At 40.1% G+C, this 19,269-nt stretch overlaps 1 protein-coding gene across 1 annotated transcript; it reads left to right on the top strand.

The window, feature by feature from the left end:
- Positions 1–371: 371 nt before the first annotated feature.
- LOC124029482 (integrin alpha-V-like) lies at positions 372–15,468 on the top strand (the record flags this gene model as incomplete). Its single annotated transcript, XM_046341175.1, has 6 exons — positions 372–509; positions 1,833–1,900; positions 2,085–2,232; positions 3,444–3,536; positions 3,742–3,821; positions 15,382–15,468. Coding segments are annotated over 6 exons (614 nt in total), but the record flags the coding sequence as incomplete, so codon positions are not given.
- Between the last annotated feature and the right edge of the window lie 3,801 nt (positions 15,469–19,269).

Raw genomic sequence — 19,269 nt, 5'->3', positions numbered from 1 at the left:
CCACAACCCTCTGTAGGATGACTAGTTACTAAACCGCAACCCTCTGCCCTGTAGGATGACTAGTTACTAAACCACAACCCTCTAGGATGACTAGTTACTAAACCACAACCCTCTGTAGGATGACTAGTTACTAAACCACTACCCTCTGCTCTGTAGGATGACTAGTTACTAAACCACAACCCTCTGCTCTGCAGGATGACTAGTTACTAAACCACAACCCTCTGTAGGATGACTAGTTACTAAACCACAACCCTCTGTAGGATGACTAGTTACTAAACCACAACCCTCTGTAGGATGACTAGGTACTAAACCACAACCCTCTGCTCTGTAGGATAACTCTAGTTACTAAACCACAACCCTCTGTTCTGTAGGACGACTCTGAGTTCCGGGATAAGATCACTCCCATCTCTGTGTTCATGGAGTTTAGTCTGGACTACCAGCAGGCTGCAGATAAGACCGGCCTACTGCCTATCCTGGACCAGTCTACGCCCACCAACATCTCCAAACAGGTACCGCTTACCTAAGGCTTAGTCCCAAATGGTAGGCCTATGCCCCCATAGTGCACTACTTTAATCAGATCCCTATGAGTCCTGGTCTAAAGTAGTGCACTATATAGGGAATACCGTTGCAAAACTTTAAATTTTGCAACTAACTCAAGTGTTCCTATTGGACAAATTTAGCTAGGTCCCTCCCCGTTCTGTTCCGTTTGCTTCCGTTTTTAAATAAACATTTCGCAACAGAATCACTGGATGGGATCTGGGACACCCCTGATCATCCGCACAGTTCGCTTTCTCAGCAGCCACATACAGTGCCGTCACTTTGTTCGTTGTAGAATCTCTTCTCGCATCTTCGCTCTCCCTCCTCTCACCTTTTCCCTGGCTTGTGGACTTTAGTGTACGACACAACAGCCGCTGTGACCAGGGTCAAACACCCTCCAAGCGAAACCTTCTTACCATAACCGCTAACCTTTACACAGCTTACGTTATAGCTAACGTGTTAGTAAAACAATCCAATCTGTGTGTACAATTACTTCAGCACAGTGTACAGAAGTGCTTAGCAGTTACATCAGCTGGTAAATTAACAAAACCAAAAGCTTACCTTGACTTAGAAGATTTCTGTGTTGATAGCCTTAGCCAGCAGCTAGCTAACGCTAATAGCATTCCTCTGTTTGAGTCAGGTTGTTGAGTAGGCTAAATTAGCTGCATTAGCTAAGGAAGTGAAAGGTAAACTAAGAAGAAAATACAATGAAATATAGCTCTTTTCTGCTGAATCTCCTTAATTTTGTTTATTTTCTTTTTTTGTTTAACTTCAACTATTGTCTTTCTCTCACTTTGAGTCAACTACTCACCACATTCTATACACTGCAGTGCTAGCTGTAGCTGTAACTTATGCTTTCAGTACTAGATTCATTCTCTGATCCTTTGATTGGGTGGACAACATGTTAGTTCAAGGTTGAGGACGTCCTCCGGAAGTTGTCATAATTACTGTGTAAGTCTATTGAAGGGGGTGTGAACCACGAGCCTTCTAGGTTTTGTATTGAAGTCAATGTACCCAGAGGAGGATGGAAGCTAGCTGTCCTCCGGTTACACCATGGTGCTACCTAACAGAGTGCTGTTGACGCTACTGTGTTTTAAATCAGTTATTTGGTGATGTGAATATATTTAGTATAGTTTTATCTTAAAAGGATAACTTTAAAAAAAATGTTTCTCTATTTTTTATGAAATCCACTGAGGAGGATGGTCCTCCCCTTCCTCCTCTGGTTGAGTGGTGAGGGATGGGTCAAGTTTTTTTGGGGGGTAAACAAACTGTCTACTTGGGACAATATTTTTCAGGCCCATATCCTACTGGACTGTGGAGATGACAACATCTGCAAGCCAGACCTCAGACTGTCTGTAGTGAGGTGAGTGGTCCTCCTCCTTCAGTATATAAGGCTATGAGGACTAACATAGCTAGCCAAGCCCAGCTGTGCTGGCCTAGTTACAGGAACATATCATCGCCAGAACAGTGTGGTTCTGAAACAGTGACGTTGTTCAAACTGAGTCTAGATCTTTTTCCATGAATTGTCGTTTTTTTTTTACCACAAGTGACCAGAAGGAGATCTACATTGGAGACGATAACCCCTTGACCCTGGAGGTGACCGCGGAGAACCGAGGAGAAGGGGCGTACGAGGCAGAGCTACATGTCTTCATTCCTCCCCAGGCCGACTTCACCGGGGTCGTACGCAACAGTGAGGTATAAACTCCTCTAATGAACTGTAATGGTGATGGTATGGGTAGGTTGTACCCAACAGTGAGGTATAAACTCCTCTAATGAACTGTAATGGTGATGGTATAGGTAGGTTGTACCCAACAGTGAGGTATAAACTCCTCTAATGAACTGTAATGGTGATGGTATGGGTAGGTTGTACCCAACAGTGAGGTATAAACTCCTCTAATAAACTGTAATGGTGATGGTATGGGTAGGTTGTACCCAACAGTGAGGTATAAACTCCTCTAATACATTTACATTTACATTTAAGTCATTTAGCAGACGCTCTTATCCAGGGCGACTTACAAATTGGTGCATTCACCTTATGACATCCAGTAGAAATGAACTGATGAACTGTAATGGTGATGGTATGGGTAGGTTGTACCCAACAGTGAGGTAGAAACTCCTCTAATGAACTGTAATGGTGATGGTATAGGTAGGTTGTACCCAACAGTGAGGTATAAACTCCTCTAATGAACTGTAATGGTGATGGTATGGGTAGGTTGTACCCAACAGTGAGGTAGAAACTCTTCTAATGAACTGTAATGGTGATGGTATGGGTAGGTTGTACCCAACAGTGAGGTAGAAACTCTTCTAATGAACTGTAATGGTGATGGTATGGGTAGGTTGTACCCAACAGTGAGGTATAAACTCCTCTAATGAACTGTAATGGTGATGGTATGGGTAGGTTGTACCCAACAGTGAGGTATAAACTCCTCTAATGAACTGTAATGGTGATGGTATAGGTAGGTTGTACCCAACATACATTCCCCCTCATTGGGCTCCTGAGTGGGTCAGCGGTCTTAGACTCTCCATCTCTCAGTGCTAGAGGCGTCACTACAGACTACAGGTCATGATCTGGAGTCCCATAGGGCTGGCGCACAATTGTCCCAGAGTCGTCTGGTTTAGGGTTTGGCCCCGGGGGGAGTAGGCCGTCATTGTAAATAAGAATTTGTTATTCAACTGACTTGCCTGGTTAAATAAAGTACAGTGGTATTCCCCTGGTGGCTGTACACTCTAACCACTAGGCTACGCTGCCTCCCCGTAGACATTATCCACTAGAAATGGGAATCCTGATGCTAAAATACTAATGGGACATGTTTGTTTGTCTAATGACAATACAGCCGTGATGTTATGATGGACGGAAACAGCAGTAAAAGCTTAGAAAATACATATTTATTTGTCCCCTTTTCCAGACTCTGTCTAGATTGTCCTGCGCCTACAAGATAGAGAATCAGACCAGGGTGGTGGTGTGTGACCTGGGGAACCCCATGAAAGGAGGAACTAAAGTGAGTGGATGGAGCATGCAGATGGTGACCGTCCTGTTGACCTGAATGAGGGGGGGGATTCCTGTTCTAGGTATTCTGTTTCTATGTCGGGGTGTTGACAGACACCTAGACTGCACCGTGTCACACCGGGTTACTGGTACTTTGTGAATAAATGTGCCTCTGATCAGAGTGACTCACAGTGATCCTGATGTTGTGGTGTGTTCAGGTGCTGGCCGGACTACGTTTCAGCGTCCACCAGCTCTCGGAGCAGGACACGTCTGTGGAGTTTGACCTGCAGATAAAGAGGTAATCCGGGTCGTATGAGAAACTCTTTCTTTTTTTTTTTTAGGAACCACAATCAGGGTCTCAACTTACTGGTAAGAGTTAGAATAGTACAGTACAGAAACTCTTTCTCAGTTAGAATAGTAAATCAAATCAAATCAAATTTTATTTGTCACATACACATGGTTAGCAGATGTTAATGCGAGTGTAGCGAAATGCTTGTGCTTCTAGTTCCGACAATGCAGTGATAACCAACAAGTAATCTAACTAACAATTCCAAACACAGTGTAAGGGGATACACAGTGTAAGGGGATAAGGAACATGTACATAAGGATATATGAATGAGTGATGGTACAGAGCAGCATACAGTAGATGGTATCGAGTACAGTATATACATATGAGATGAGTGTGTAGACAAAGTAAACAAAGTGGCATAGTTAAAGTGGCTAGTGATACATGTGTTACATAAGGATGCAGTCGATGATGTAGAGTACAGTATACACATATGCATATGAGATGAATAATGTAGGGTAAGTAACATTATATAAGGTAGCATTGTTTAAAGTGGCTAGTGATATATTTACATCACAATATTAAAGTAGCAATTTTGTAAACATTGTTACGCATCAGCAGTTTTCCTGGTTGTTATTGCAATCAAATTTATTTATACATTACTACATCCATCATCTACATCCATCATCTACATCCACCATCTACATCCACCATCTACATCCACCATCTACATCCACCATCTACATCCATCATCTACATCCATCATCTACATCCATCATCTACATCCACCATCTACATCCATCATCTACATCCACCATCTACATCCACCATCTACATCCACCATCTACATCCATCATCTACATCCACCATCTACATCCACCATCTACATCCATCATCTACATCCATCATCTACATCCATCATCTACATCCATCATCTACATCCACCATCTACATCCACCATCTACATCCATCAACTACATCCATCAACTACATCCATCAACTACATCCACCAACTACATCCATCATCTACATCCATCATCTACATCCATCATCTACATCCTACAAATCAAAATCAAATAAAATGTATTTATATAGCCCTTCGTACATCAGCTGATATCTCAAAGTGCTGTACAGAAACCCAGCCTAAAACCCCAAACAGCAAGCAATGCAGGTGTAGAAGCACAGTGGCTAGGAAAAACTCCCTAGAAAGGCCAGAACCTAGGAAGAAACCTAGAGAGGAACCAGGCTATGTGGGGTGGCCAGTCCTCTTCTGGCTGTGCCGGGTGGAGATTATAAACCTAGAGAGGAACCAGGCTATGTGGGGTGGCCAGTCCTCTTCTGGCTGTGCCGGGTGGAGATTATAACAGAACATGGCCAAGATGTCTAGTAAAGTTTACAGTAATGTCGGATAAAAATAAATGACAGGCCTGATGGAAACAAACATTTTCTGTAAACTTTCCAAACGTCAACATAACAAAATACGTTATACAAGGTGGGATCTTTTTGTGTCCGTAAAATATATTATACGAGAAATGGTGGTGGAAATGCCTTTATGCGCAAATATTAATGTAATAACCATCATAATATCAAAGTAATCTGTGAGTCATGTGATGACATGGTGTGTTGGTCCTCCCACTGTGACTGGGGAAACCATGCAGTTTATCAGGCTACAGATGAAATACTGATATAACCACTATACTGATATAACCACCATACTGATATAACCACCATAGTGAAGTATACTGATATAACCACTATACTGATATAACCACTATACTGATATAACCACTATACTGATATAACCACTATACTGATATAACCACTATACTGATATAACCACCATACTGATATAACCACTATACTGATATAACCACCATAGTGAAGTATACTGATATAACCACCATACTGATATAACCACTATACTGATATAACCACTATACTGATATAACCACTATACTGATATAACCACCATACTGATCCAATTTGTAAGTCGCTCTGGATAAGAGCGTCTGCTAAATGACTTAAATGTAAATGTAAATGATATAACCACCATACTGATATAACCACCATACTGATATAACCACCATACTGATATAACCACCATACTGATATAACCACTATACTGATATAACCACCATACTGATATAACCACCATACTGAAGTATACTGATATAACCACCATACTGATATAACCACTATACTGATATAACCACTATACTGATATAACCACTATACTGATATAACCACTATACTGATATAACCACCATAGTGAAGTATACTGATATAACCACTATACTGATATAACCACTATACTGATATAACCACTATACTGATATAACCACTATACTGATATAACCACTATACTGATATAACCACCATACTGATATAACCACTATACTGATATAACCACCATAGTGAAGTATACTGATATAACCACTATACTGATATAACCACTATACTGATATAACCACTATACTGATATAACCACCATACTGATATAACCACTATACTGATATAACCACCATACTGATATAATATAATATAGTATACTGATATAACCACCATACTGATATAACCACCATACTGATATAACCACCACACTGATATAACCACTATACTGATATAACCACTATACTGATATAACCACTATACTGATATAACCACTATACTGATATAACCACTATACTGATATAACCACCATACTGATATAACCACTATACTGATATAACCACTATACTGATATAACCACTATACTGATATAACCACTATACTGATATAACCACTATACTGATATAATATAATATAGTATACTGATATAACCACTATACTGATATAACCACTATACTGATATAACCACTATACTGATATAACCACCATACTGATATAACCACCATACTGATATAACCACCATAGTGAAGTATACTTAGAGTCATGTGATGACATGGTGTGTTGGTCCTCCCACTATGACTGGGGAAACCATGCAGTTTATCAGGCTACAGATGAAATACTGATATAACCACTATACTGATATAACCACCATACTGATCCAATTTGTAAGTCGCTCTGGATAAGAGCGTCTGCTAAATGACTTAAATGTAAATGTAAATGTAAATGATATAACAACCATACTGATATAACCACCATACTGATATAACCACCATACTGATATAACCACCATACTGATATAACCACTATACTGATATAACCACCATACTGATATAACCACCATACTGAAGTATACTGATATAACCACCATACTGATATAACCACTATACTGATATAACCACTATACTGATATAACCACTATACTGATATAACCACTATACTGATATAACCACTATACTGATATAACCACCATAGTGAAGTATACTGATATAACCACTATACTGATATAACCACTATACTGATATAACCACTATACTGATATAACCACTATACTGATATAACCACTATACTGATATAACCACTATACTGATATAACCACCATACTGATATAACCACTATACTGATATAACCACCATAGTGAAGTATACTGATATAACCACTATACTGATATAACCACTATACTGATATAACCACTATACTGATATAACCACCATACTGATATAACCACTATACTGATATAACCACCATACTGATATAATATAATATAGTATACTGATATAACCACCATACTGATATAACCACCATACTGATATAACCACTATACTGATATAACCACTATACTGATATAACCACTATACTGATATAACCACTATACTGATATAACCATTATACTGATATAACCACTATACTGATATAACCACCATACTGATATAACCACCATACTGAAGTATACTGATATAACCACCATACTGATATAACCACTATACTGATATAACCACTATACTGATATAACCACTATACTGATATAACCACTATACTGATATAACCACTATACTGATATAACCACCATAGTGAAGTATACTGATATAACCACTATACTGATATAACCACTATACTGATATAACCACTATACTGATATAACCACTATACTGATATAACCACTATACTGATATAACCACCATACTGATATAACCACTATACTGATATAACCACCATAGTGAAGTATACTGATATAACCACTATACTGATATAACCACTATACTGATATAACCACTATACTGATATAACCACCATACTGATATAACCACTATACTGATATAACCACCATACTGATATAATATAATATAGTATACTGATATAACCACCATACTGATATAACCACCATACTGATATAACCACTATACTGATATAACCACTATACTGATATAACCACTATACTGATATAACCACTATACTGATATAACCACTATACTGATATAACCACCATACTGATATAACCACCATACTGATATAACCACCATAGTGAAGTATACTTAGAGTCATGTGATGACATGGTGTGTTGGTCCTCCCACTATGACTGGGGAAACCATGCAGTTTATCAGGCTACAGATGAAATACTGATATAACCACTATACTGATATAACCACCATACTGATCCAATTTGTAAGTCGCTCTGGATAAGAGCGTCTGCTAAATGACTTAAATGTAAATGTAAATGTAAATGATATAACCACCATACTGATATAACCACCATACTGATATAACCACCATACTGATATAACCACCATACTGATATAACCACCATACTGATATAACCACTATACTGATATAACCACCATACTGATATAACCACCATACTGAAGTATACTGATATAACCACCATACTGATATAACCACTATACTGATATAACCACTATACTGATATAACCACTATACTGATATAACCACCATAGTGAAGTATACTGATATAACCACTATACTGATATAACCACTATACTGATATAACCACTATACTGATATAACCACTATACTGATATAACCACTATACTGATATAACCACCATACTGATATAACCACTATACTGATATAACCACCATAGTGAAGTATACTGATATAACCACTATACTGATATAACCACTATACTGATATAACCACCATACTGATATAACCACTATACTGATATAACCACCATACTGATATAATATAATATAGTATACTGATATAACCACCATACTGATATAACCACCATACTGATATAACCACTATACTGATATAACCACTATACTGATATAACCACTATACTGATATAACCACTATACTGATATAACCACTATACTGATATAACCACTATACTGATATAACCACTATACTGATATAACCACCATACTGATATAACCACTATACTGATATAACCACTATACTGATATAACCACTATACTGATATAACCACTATACTGATATAACCACTATACTGATATAACCACTATACTGATATAACCACTATACTGATATAACCACTATACTGATATAACCACTATACTGATATAACCACTATACTGATATAACCACTATACTGATATAACCACTATACTGATATAACCACTATACTGATATAATATAATATAGTATACTGATATAACCACTATACTGATATAACCACTATACTGATATAACCACTATACTGATATAACCACCATACTGATATAACCACCATACTGATATAACCACCATAGTGAAGTATACTTAGAGTCATGTGATGACATGGTGTGTTGGTCCTCCCACTATGACTGGGGAAACCATGCAGTTTATCAGGCTACAGATGAAATACTGATATAACCACTATACTGATATAACCACCATACTGATCCAATTTGTAAGTCGCTCTGGATAAGAGCGTCTGCTAAATGACTTAAATGTAAATGTAAATGTAAATGATATAACAACCATACTGATATAACCACCATACTGATATAACCACCATACTGATATAACCACCATACTGATATAACCACTATACTGATATAACCACCATACTGATATAACCACCATACTGAAGTATACTGATATAACCACCATACTGATATAACCACTATACTGATATAACCACTATACTGATATAACCACTATACTGATATAACCACTATACTGATATAACCACTATACTGATATAACCACCATAGTGAAGTATACTGATATAACCACTATACTGATATAACCACTATACTGATATAACCACTATACTGATATAACCACTATACTGATATAACCACTATACTGATATAACCACTATACTGATATAACCACCATACTGATATAACCACTATACTGATATAACCACCATAGTGAAGTATACTGATATAACCACTATACTGATATAACCACTATACTGATATAACCACTATACTGATATAACCACCATACTGATATAACCACTATGACTGATATAACCACCATACTGATATAATATAATATAGTATACTGATATAACCACCATACTGATATAACCACCATACTGATATAACCACTATACTGATATAACCACTATACTGATATAACCACTATACTGATATAACCACTATACTGATATAACCATTATACTGATATAACCACTATACTGATATAACCACCATACTGATATAACCACCATACTGAAGTATACTGATATAACCACCATACTGATATAACCACTATACTGATATAACCACTATACTGATATAACCACTATACTGATATAACCACTATACTGATATAACCACTATACTGATATAACCACCATAGTGAAGTATACTGATATAACCACTATACTGATATAACCACTATACTGATATAACCACTATACTGATATAACCACTATACTGATATAACCACTATACTGATATAACCACCATACTGATATAACCACTATACTGATATAACCACCATAGTGAAGTATACTGATATAACCACTATACTGATATAACCACTATACTGATATAACCACTATACTGATATAACCACCATACTGATATAACCACTATACTGATATAACCACCATACTGATATAATATAATATAGTATACTGATATAACCACCATACTGATATAACCACCATACTGATATAACCACTATACTGATATAACCACTATACTGATATAACCACTATACTGATATAACCACTATACTGATATAACCACTATACTGATATAACCACCATACTGATATAACCACCATACTGATATAACCACCATAGTGAAGTATACTTAGAGTCATGTGATGACATGGTGTGTTGGTCCTCCCACTATGACTGGGGAAACCATGCAGTTTATCAGGCTACAGATGAAATACTGATATAACCACTATACTGATATAACCACCATACTGATCCAATTTGTAAGTCGCTCTGGATAAGAGCGTCTGCTAAATGACTTAAATGTAAATGTAAATGTAAATGATATAACCACCATACTGATATAACCACCATACTGATATAACCACCATACTGATATAACCACCATACTGATATAACCACCATACTGATATAACCACTATACTGATATAACCACCATACTGATATAACCACCATACTGAAGTATACTGATATAACCACCATACTGATATAACCACTATACTGATATAACCACTATACTGATATAACCACTATACTGATATAACCACCATAGTGAAGTATACTGATATAACCACTATACTGATATAACCACTATACTGATATAACCACTATACTGATATAACCACTATACTGATATAACCACTATACTGATATAACCACCATACTGATATAACCACTATACTGATATAACCACCATAGTGAAGTATACTGATATAACCACTATACTGATATAACCACTATACTGATATAACCACCATACTGATATAACCACTATACTGATATAACCACCATACTGATATAATATAATATAGTATACTGATATAACCACCATACTGATATAACCACCATACTGATATAACCACTATACTGATATAACCACTATACTGATATAACCACTATACTGATATAACCACTATACTGATATAACCACTATACTGATATAACCACTATACTGATATAACCACCATACTGATATAACCACTATACTGATATAACCACTATACTGATATAACCACTATACTGATATAACCACTATACTGATATAACCACTATACTGATATAACCACCATACTGATATAACCACCATACTGATATAACCACCATACTGATATAACCACCATAGTGAAGTATACTTAGAGTCATGTGATGACATGGTGTGTTGGTCCTCCACTATGACTGGGGGAAACCATGCAGTTTATCAGGCTACAGATGAAATACTGATATAACCACTATACTGATATAACCACTATACTGATATAACCACCATACTGATATAACCACCATACTGATATAACCACTATACTGATATAACCACTATACTGATATAACCACTATACTGATATAACCACTATACTGATATAACCACCATACTGATATAACCACTATACTGATATAACCACCATACTGATATAACCACTATACTGATATAACCACCATACTGATATAACCACCATAGTGAAGTATACTTAGAGTCATGTGATGACATGGTGTGTTGGTCCTCCACTATGACTGGGGGAACCATGCAGTTTATCAGGCTACAGATGAAATACTGATATAACCACTATACTGATATAACCACTATACTGATATAACCACTATACTGATATAACCACTATACTGATATAACCACTATACTGATATAACCACCATACTGATATAACCACCATAGTGAAGTATACTTAGAGTCATGTGATGACATGGTGTGTTGGTCCTCCCACTATGACTGGGGGAAACCCATGCAGTTTATCAGGCTACAGATGAAATCAATTATGATGAACTACACATGGTGGTGAAAGAGCCCGGTGATGAGCTTGATGCTGCTTTCTGATAAACATAGATGGTCTAATTTAGGTGACATGGTGATTGACTGCCATTTGACAAAATAATCTTGCTCTTTTGTCCATAATAACCGCATCATGAAGGTAATATGTGCACCCTTGTAGAGAAAGAGAGAAGCCCTTGTAGAGAGAGAGAAGCCCTTGTAGAGAGAGAGAGAAGCCCTTGTAGAGAGAGAGAAGCCCTTGTAGAGAGAGAGAAGCCCTTGTAGAGAGAGAGAAGCCCTTGTAGAGAGAGAGACGCCCTTGTAGAGAGAGAGACGCCCTTGTAGAGAGAGAGACGCCCTTGTAGAGAGAGAGACGCCCTTGTAGAGAGAGAGACGCCCTTGTAGAGAGAGAGACACCCTTGTAGAGAGAGAGAAGCCCTTGTAGAGTTAGAGAAGCCCTTGTAGAGTTAGAGAAGCCCTTGTAGAGTTAGAGAAGCCCTTGTAGAGTTAGAGAAGCCCTTGTAGAGAGAGAGAGAAGCCCTTGTAGAGAGAGAGGGAGAGAGAGAGAAGCCCTTGTAGAGAGCGAGAGAAGCATTGTAGAGTGAGAGAGAGAATGCCCTTGTAGAGTGAGAGAGAGAAGCCCTTGTAGAGAAAGAGAGAGAAGCCCTTGTAGAGAAAGAGAGAGAAGCCCTTGTAGAGAGAGAGAGAAGCCCTTGTAGAGAGAGAAGAACCCAATGCCCTTTATGGTTGTGAGGTCTGGGGTCCGCTCACCAACCAATAATTCACAAAATGGGACAAACACAAAATTGAGACTCTGCATGCAGAATGTCGCTAAAATATCCTCTGTGTACAACGTAGAACACCAAATAATGCATGCAGAACCGAATTAGGCCGATACCCAGTTATTATCAAAATCCAGAGAAGAGCAGTTCAATTCTACAACCACCTAAAAGGAAGCGATTCACAAACCTTCCATAACAAAGCCTTCACTTACAGAGAGATGAACCTGGAGAAGAGTCCCCTAAGCAAGCTGGTCCTGGGGCTCTGTTCACAAACACAAACACACCCCACAGAGCCCCAGGACAGCAACACAATTGGACCCAACCAAATCATGAGAAAACAAAAAGATAATTACTTGACACATTGGAAATAATTAACAAACAGAACAGCAAACTAGATGCTATTTGGCCCGAAACAGAGAGTACACAGTGGCAGAATACCTGACCACTGTGACTGACCCTAAACAGAGAGTACACAGTGGCAGAATACCTGACCACTGTGACTGACCCTAAACAGAGAGTGGCAGAATACCTGACCACTGTGACTGACCCTAAACAGAGAGTACACAGTGGCAGAATACCTGACCACTGTGACTGACCCTAAACAGAGAGTGGCAGAATACCTGACCACTGTGACTGACCCTAAACAGAGAGTGGCAGAATACCTGACCACTGTGACTGACCCTAAACAGAGAGTACACAGTGGCAGAATACCTGACCACTGTGACTGGCCCTAAACAGAGAGTGGCAGAATACCTGACCACTGTGACTGACCCTAAACAGAGAGTGGCAGAATACCTGACCACTGTGACTGACCCTAAACAGAGAGTACACTGGCAGAATACCTGACCACTGTGACTGACCCTAAACAGAGAGTACACAGTGGCAGAATACCTGACCACTGTGACTGACCCTAAACAGAGAGTGGTAGAATACCTGACCACTGTGACTGACTCAAACTTAAGGAAAGCTTTGACTATGTACAGACTCAGTGAGCATAGCCTTGCTATTGAGAAAGGCCGCCGTAGGCAGACATGGCTCTCAAGAGAAGACAGGCTATGTGCTCAGTGCCCACAAAATGAGGTGGAAACTGAGCTGCACTTTCTGAGTTCCTGCCAAACGTATGACCATATTAGAGAGACATATTTCCCTCAGATTACACAGATCCACAAAGAATTTGAAAACAAATCCAATTTTGATCTACTGGGTGAAATACCACAGTGTGACATCACAGCAGCAAGATTTGTGACCTGTTGCCACGAGAAAAGGGCAACCAGTGAAGAACAAACACCATTGTAAATACAACCCATATTTATGCTTATTTATTTTCCCTTGTGTTCTTTAACCATTTGCACATCATTACAACACTGTATAGATATATAATATGACATTTGAAAATGTATTTAATCTTTTGGAACTTCTGTGAGTGTAATGTTTACTGTTCATTTCACTTTTGTATATTATCTACTTCACTTGCTTTGGCGAGTGGTGAGTGAGTGAGTGAGTGGTGGTGGTGGTGGTGAGTGAGTGGTGGTGGTGAGTGAGTGGTGAGTGGTGGTGGTGGTGGTGGTGAGTGAGTGAGTGAGTGAGTGAGTGGTGAGTGGTGAGTGAGTGAGTGAGATGCACTATATAAAGTAGGCTGCCATTTGGGACAGAACCTAAGATGTGTATTTGTGTTCTCCCTGCTTGTATTCAGAGTGGCATTTCAATTACAGAGTAGATGTATCCTGTTGTTGTGAAAACCATTTGGTCTCCTAGCCTCCTGTTTGCCAGGCCCTTAGATCACACGGGGCTGTCTTTACACACGCATCCTGCTCACCAAAGGCATTGTTGAATTGTTCAAAATAGTTTAGCTAAAAACTCACGAGTCTCGTGGTGGAATTGTTTGGAGGAGTTTTTTTGAGGCTTTGGCACCCGTTTAAAATTCTGGATTCGAGTTACAACATGTATGCAATGGCGCCACCTCGTGGACGTGTGTGTTATAGCATCAACCTGTACTTGTGCACAGTGGTCTTTTGATAATATAATATTGTCTTTCAGTTCCAACCAGTTCAACAACACCAGCAGTCGAGTCCTCAGCATCACAAAGCTGGCTGTCCTTGCCAAGGTGGATATCAGAGGGTATGTGTCTTCTCACTCATTTCAATACCTTAATTATACATTATTTACTCATTTCAATACCTTAGTAAATCATGTATTATGGTATTATTGATTTCAATACTTTAATAAAACCATAATACCTTATTTACTGAACATCATAAAGTGTACATTTAAAAAAATATATATATATATTCTGATGATATGAATTGAGATGATCGTGTGATTGTGTACCATAATATGACAGCAATGCAGACTGCAGTAGCCTAGTAGTTAGAGTGTAGAGGTGGCAGGGTAGCCTAGTGGTTAGAGTGTAGAGGCGGCAGGGTAGCCTAGTGGTTAGAGTGTAGAGGCGGCAGGGTAGCCTAGTGGTTAGAGTGTGGAGGCGGCAGGGTAGCCTAGTGGTTAGAGTGTGGAGGCGGCAGGGTAGCCTAGTGGTTAGAGTGTAGAGGAGGCAGGGTAGCCTAGTGGTTAGAGTGTAGAGGCGGCAGGGTAGCCTAGTGGTTAGAGTGTAGAGGCGGCAGGGTAGCCTAGTGGTTAGAGTGTAGAGGCGGCAGGGTAGCCTAGTGGTTAGAGTGTAGAGGCGGCAGGGTAGCCTAGTGGTTAGAGTGTAGAGGCGGCAGGGTAGCCTAGTGGTTAGAGTGTAGAGGCGGCAGGGTAGCCTAGTGGTTAGAGTGTAGAGGCGGCAGGGTAGCCTAGTGGTTAGAGTGTAGAGGCGGCAGGGGAGCCTAGTGGTTAGAGTGTAGAGCGGCAGGGTAGCCTAGTGGTTAGAGTGTAGAGGCGGCAGGGTAGCCTAGTGGTTAGAGTGTAGAGGCGGCAGGGTAGCCTGGTGGTTAGAGTGTAGAGGCGGCAGGGTAGCCTAGTGGTTAGAGTGTAGAGCGGCAGGGTAGCCTAGTGGTTAGAGTGTAGAGGCGGCAGGGTAGCCTAGTGGTTAGAGTGTAGAGGCGGCAGGGTAGCCTAGTGGTTAGAGCGTTGGACTAGTAACCGGAAGGTTGCAAGTTCAAATCCCCGAGCTGACAAGGTACAAATCTGTCGTTCTGCCCCTGAACAAGGCAGTTAACCCACTGTTCCCAGGCTGTCATTGAAAATAAGAATTTGTTCTTAACTGACTTGCCTGGTTAAATAAAGGTGTAAAAAAAAAATAAGTTAATGAGGCTCAACCCTAGGAGGGACGTTCAGCTGTTTTTTGTGTTCTGCCTCAGAAACTAAGTGTTTATCAAATAAATAAAAAAAATTGTCACATGCACTGATATACGGGGGGGTACCTGTACAGAGTCAATGTGCGGGGGGCACCGGTTAATTGAGGTAATATTTAGATGTAGGTAGAGTTATTAACGAGCCTCCAGGCTCTGATCAGGCCCTACACCCAAACAAGGGCACTGCGTTCATCCACCTCTGGCCTGCTCGCCTCCCTACCACTGAGGAAGTACAGCTCCCGCTCAGCCCAGTCAAAACTGTTCGCTGCTCTGGCCCCCCAATGGTGGAACAAACTCCCTCACGACGCCAGGACAGCGGAGTCAATCACCACCTTCCGGAGACACCTGAAACCCCACCTCTTTAAGGAATACCTAGGATAGGATAAGTAATCCCTCTCACCCCCTTAAGATTTAGATGCACTATTGTAAAGTGACTGTTCCACTGGATGTCATAAGGTGAATGCACCAATTTGTAAGTCGCTCTGGATAAGAGCGTCTGCTAAATGACTTAAATGTAATGTAATGTAAATGCTATGCATAGATAATAACAGAGAATAGCAGCAGTGTGGGGGGGGGGGGGTAACCATTTGATTAGATGTTCAGGAGTCTTATGGCTTGGGGGTAGAAGCTGTTTAGAAGCCTCTTGGACCTAGACTTGGCGCTCCAGTACCACTTGCCGTGCGGTAGCAGAGAGAACAGTCTATGACTGGGGTGGCTGGAGTCTTCAACAGTTTTGAGGGCCTTCCTCTGACACCGCCTGGTATAGAGGTCCTGGATGGCAGGAAGCTTGGCCCCGGTGATGTATCACAGGAGAGTATTTAGCCTGGTTTGCTTCTGTAAACAGACAGACTGGGGAATGAACGAGGCATAAATAGTAAGCCGAGACAGATGTAGAGACAGTACCCATGTGTTACCATCTCAGTAGAGACAGTACCATCTCACTAGAGACAGTAGCATCTCAGTAGAGACAGTACCATCTCACTAGAGACAGTACCATCTCACTAGAGACAGTACCATCTCACTAGAGACAGTAGCATCTCACTAGAGACAGTAGCATCTCAGTAGAGACAGTAGCATCTCAGTAGAGACAGTACCACCTCAGTAGAGACAGTACCACCTCAGTAGAGACAGTACCATCTCAGTAGAGACAGTACCATCTCAGTAGAGACAGTACCATCTCAGTAGAGACAGTACCATCTCAGTAGAGACAGTACCATCTCAGTAGAGACAGTACCATCTCAGTAGAGACAGTACCATCTCAGTAGAGACAGTACCACCTCAGTAGAGACAGTACCACCTCAGTAGAGACAGTACCACCTCAGTAGAGACAGTACCACCTCAGTAGAGACAGTACCATCTCAGTGGAGACAGTACCATCTCAGTGGAGACAGTACCACCTCAGTAGAGACAGTACCATCTCAGTAGAGACAGTACCATCTCAGTAGAGACAGTACCACCTCAGTAGAGACAGTACCACCTCAGTAGAGACAGTACCACCTCAGTAGAGACAGTACCATCTCAGTAGAGACAGTACCATCTCAGTAGAGACAGTACCATCTCAGTAGAGACAGTACCATCTCAGTAGAGACAGTACCATCTCAGTAGAGACAGTACCATCTCAGTAGAGACAGTACCATCTCAGTAGAGACAGTACCATCTCAGTAGAGACAGTACCATCTCAGTAGAGACAGTACCATCTCAGTAGAGACAGTACCATCTCAGTAGAGACAGTACCACCTCAGTAGAGACAGTACCACCTCAGTAGAGACAGTACCACCTCAGTAGAGACAGTACCACCTCAGTAGAGACAGTACCACCTCAGTAGAGACAGTATCATCTCAGTAGAGACAGTATCATCTCAGTAGAGACAGTACCATCTCAGTAGAGACAGTACCACCTCAGTAGAGACAGTATCATCTCAGTAGAGACAGTATCATCTCAGTAGAGACAGTACCATCTCAGTAGAGACAGTACCATCTCAGTAGAGACAGTACCATCTCAGTAGAGACAGTAGCATCTCAGTAGAGACAGTACCACCTCAGTAGAGACAGTACCACCTCAGTAGAGACAGTATCATCTCAGTAGAGACAGTACCACCTCAGTAGAGACAGTATCATCTCAGTAGAGACAGTACCATCTCAGTAGAGACAGTATCATCTCAGTAGAGACAGTACCATCTCAGTAGAGACAGTACCATCTCAGTAGAGACAGTATCATCTCAGTAGAGACAGTACCATCTCAGTAGAGACAGTATCATCTCAGTAGAGACAGTACCATCTCAGTAGAGACAGTACCATCTCAGTAGAGACAGTAGCATCTCAGTAGAGACAGTAGCATATCAGTAGAGACAGTAGCATCTCAGTAGAGACAGTACCATCTCAGTAGAGACAGTAGCATCTCAGTAGAGACAGTAGCATCTCAGTAGAGACAGTAGCATCTCAGTAGAGACAGTAGCATCTCAGTAGAGACAGTAGCATCTCAGTAGAGACAGTACCATCTCAGTAGAGACAGTACCATCTCCAGTAGAGACAGTACCATCTCAGTAGAGACAGTATCATCTCAGTAGAGACAGTACCATCTCAGTAGAGACAGTACCATCTCAGTAGAGACAGTACCATCTCAGTAGAGACAGTAG

Source organism: Oncorhynchus gorbuscha, unplaced genomic scaffold, assembly GCF_021184085.1.
Source record: "Oncorhynchus gorbuscha isolate QuinsamMale2020 ecotype Even-year unplaced genomic scaffold, OgorEven_v1.0 Un_scaffold_6516, whole genome shotgun sequence".
In the NCBI taxonomy this organism is placed as follows: domain Eukaryota; kingdom Metazoa; phylum Chordata; class Actinopteri; order Salmoniformes; family Salmonidae; genus Oncorhynchus; species Oncorhynchus gorbuscha.
Note: the sequence above shows the minus strand (reverse complement) of the source record. Positions and strands in the feature narration are given on the sequence as shown.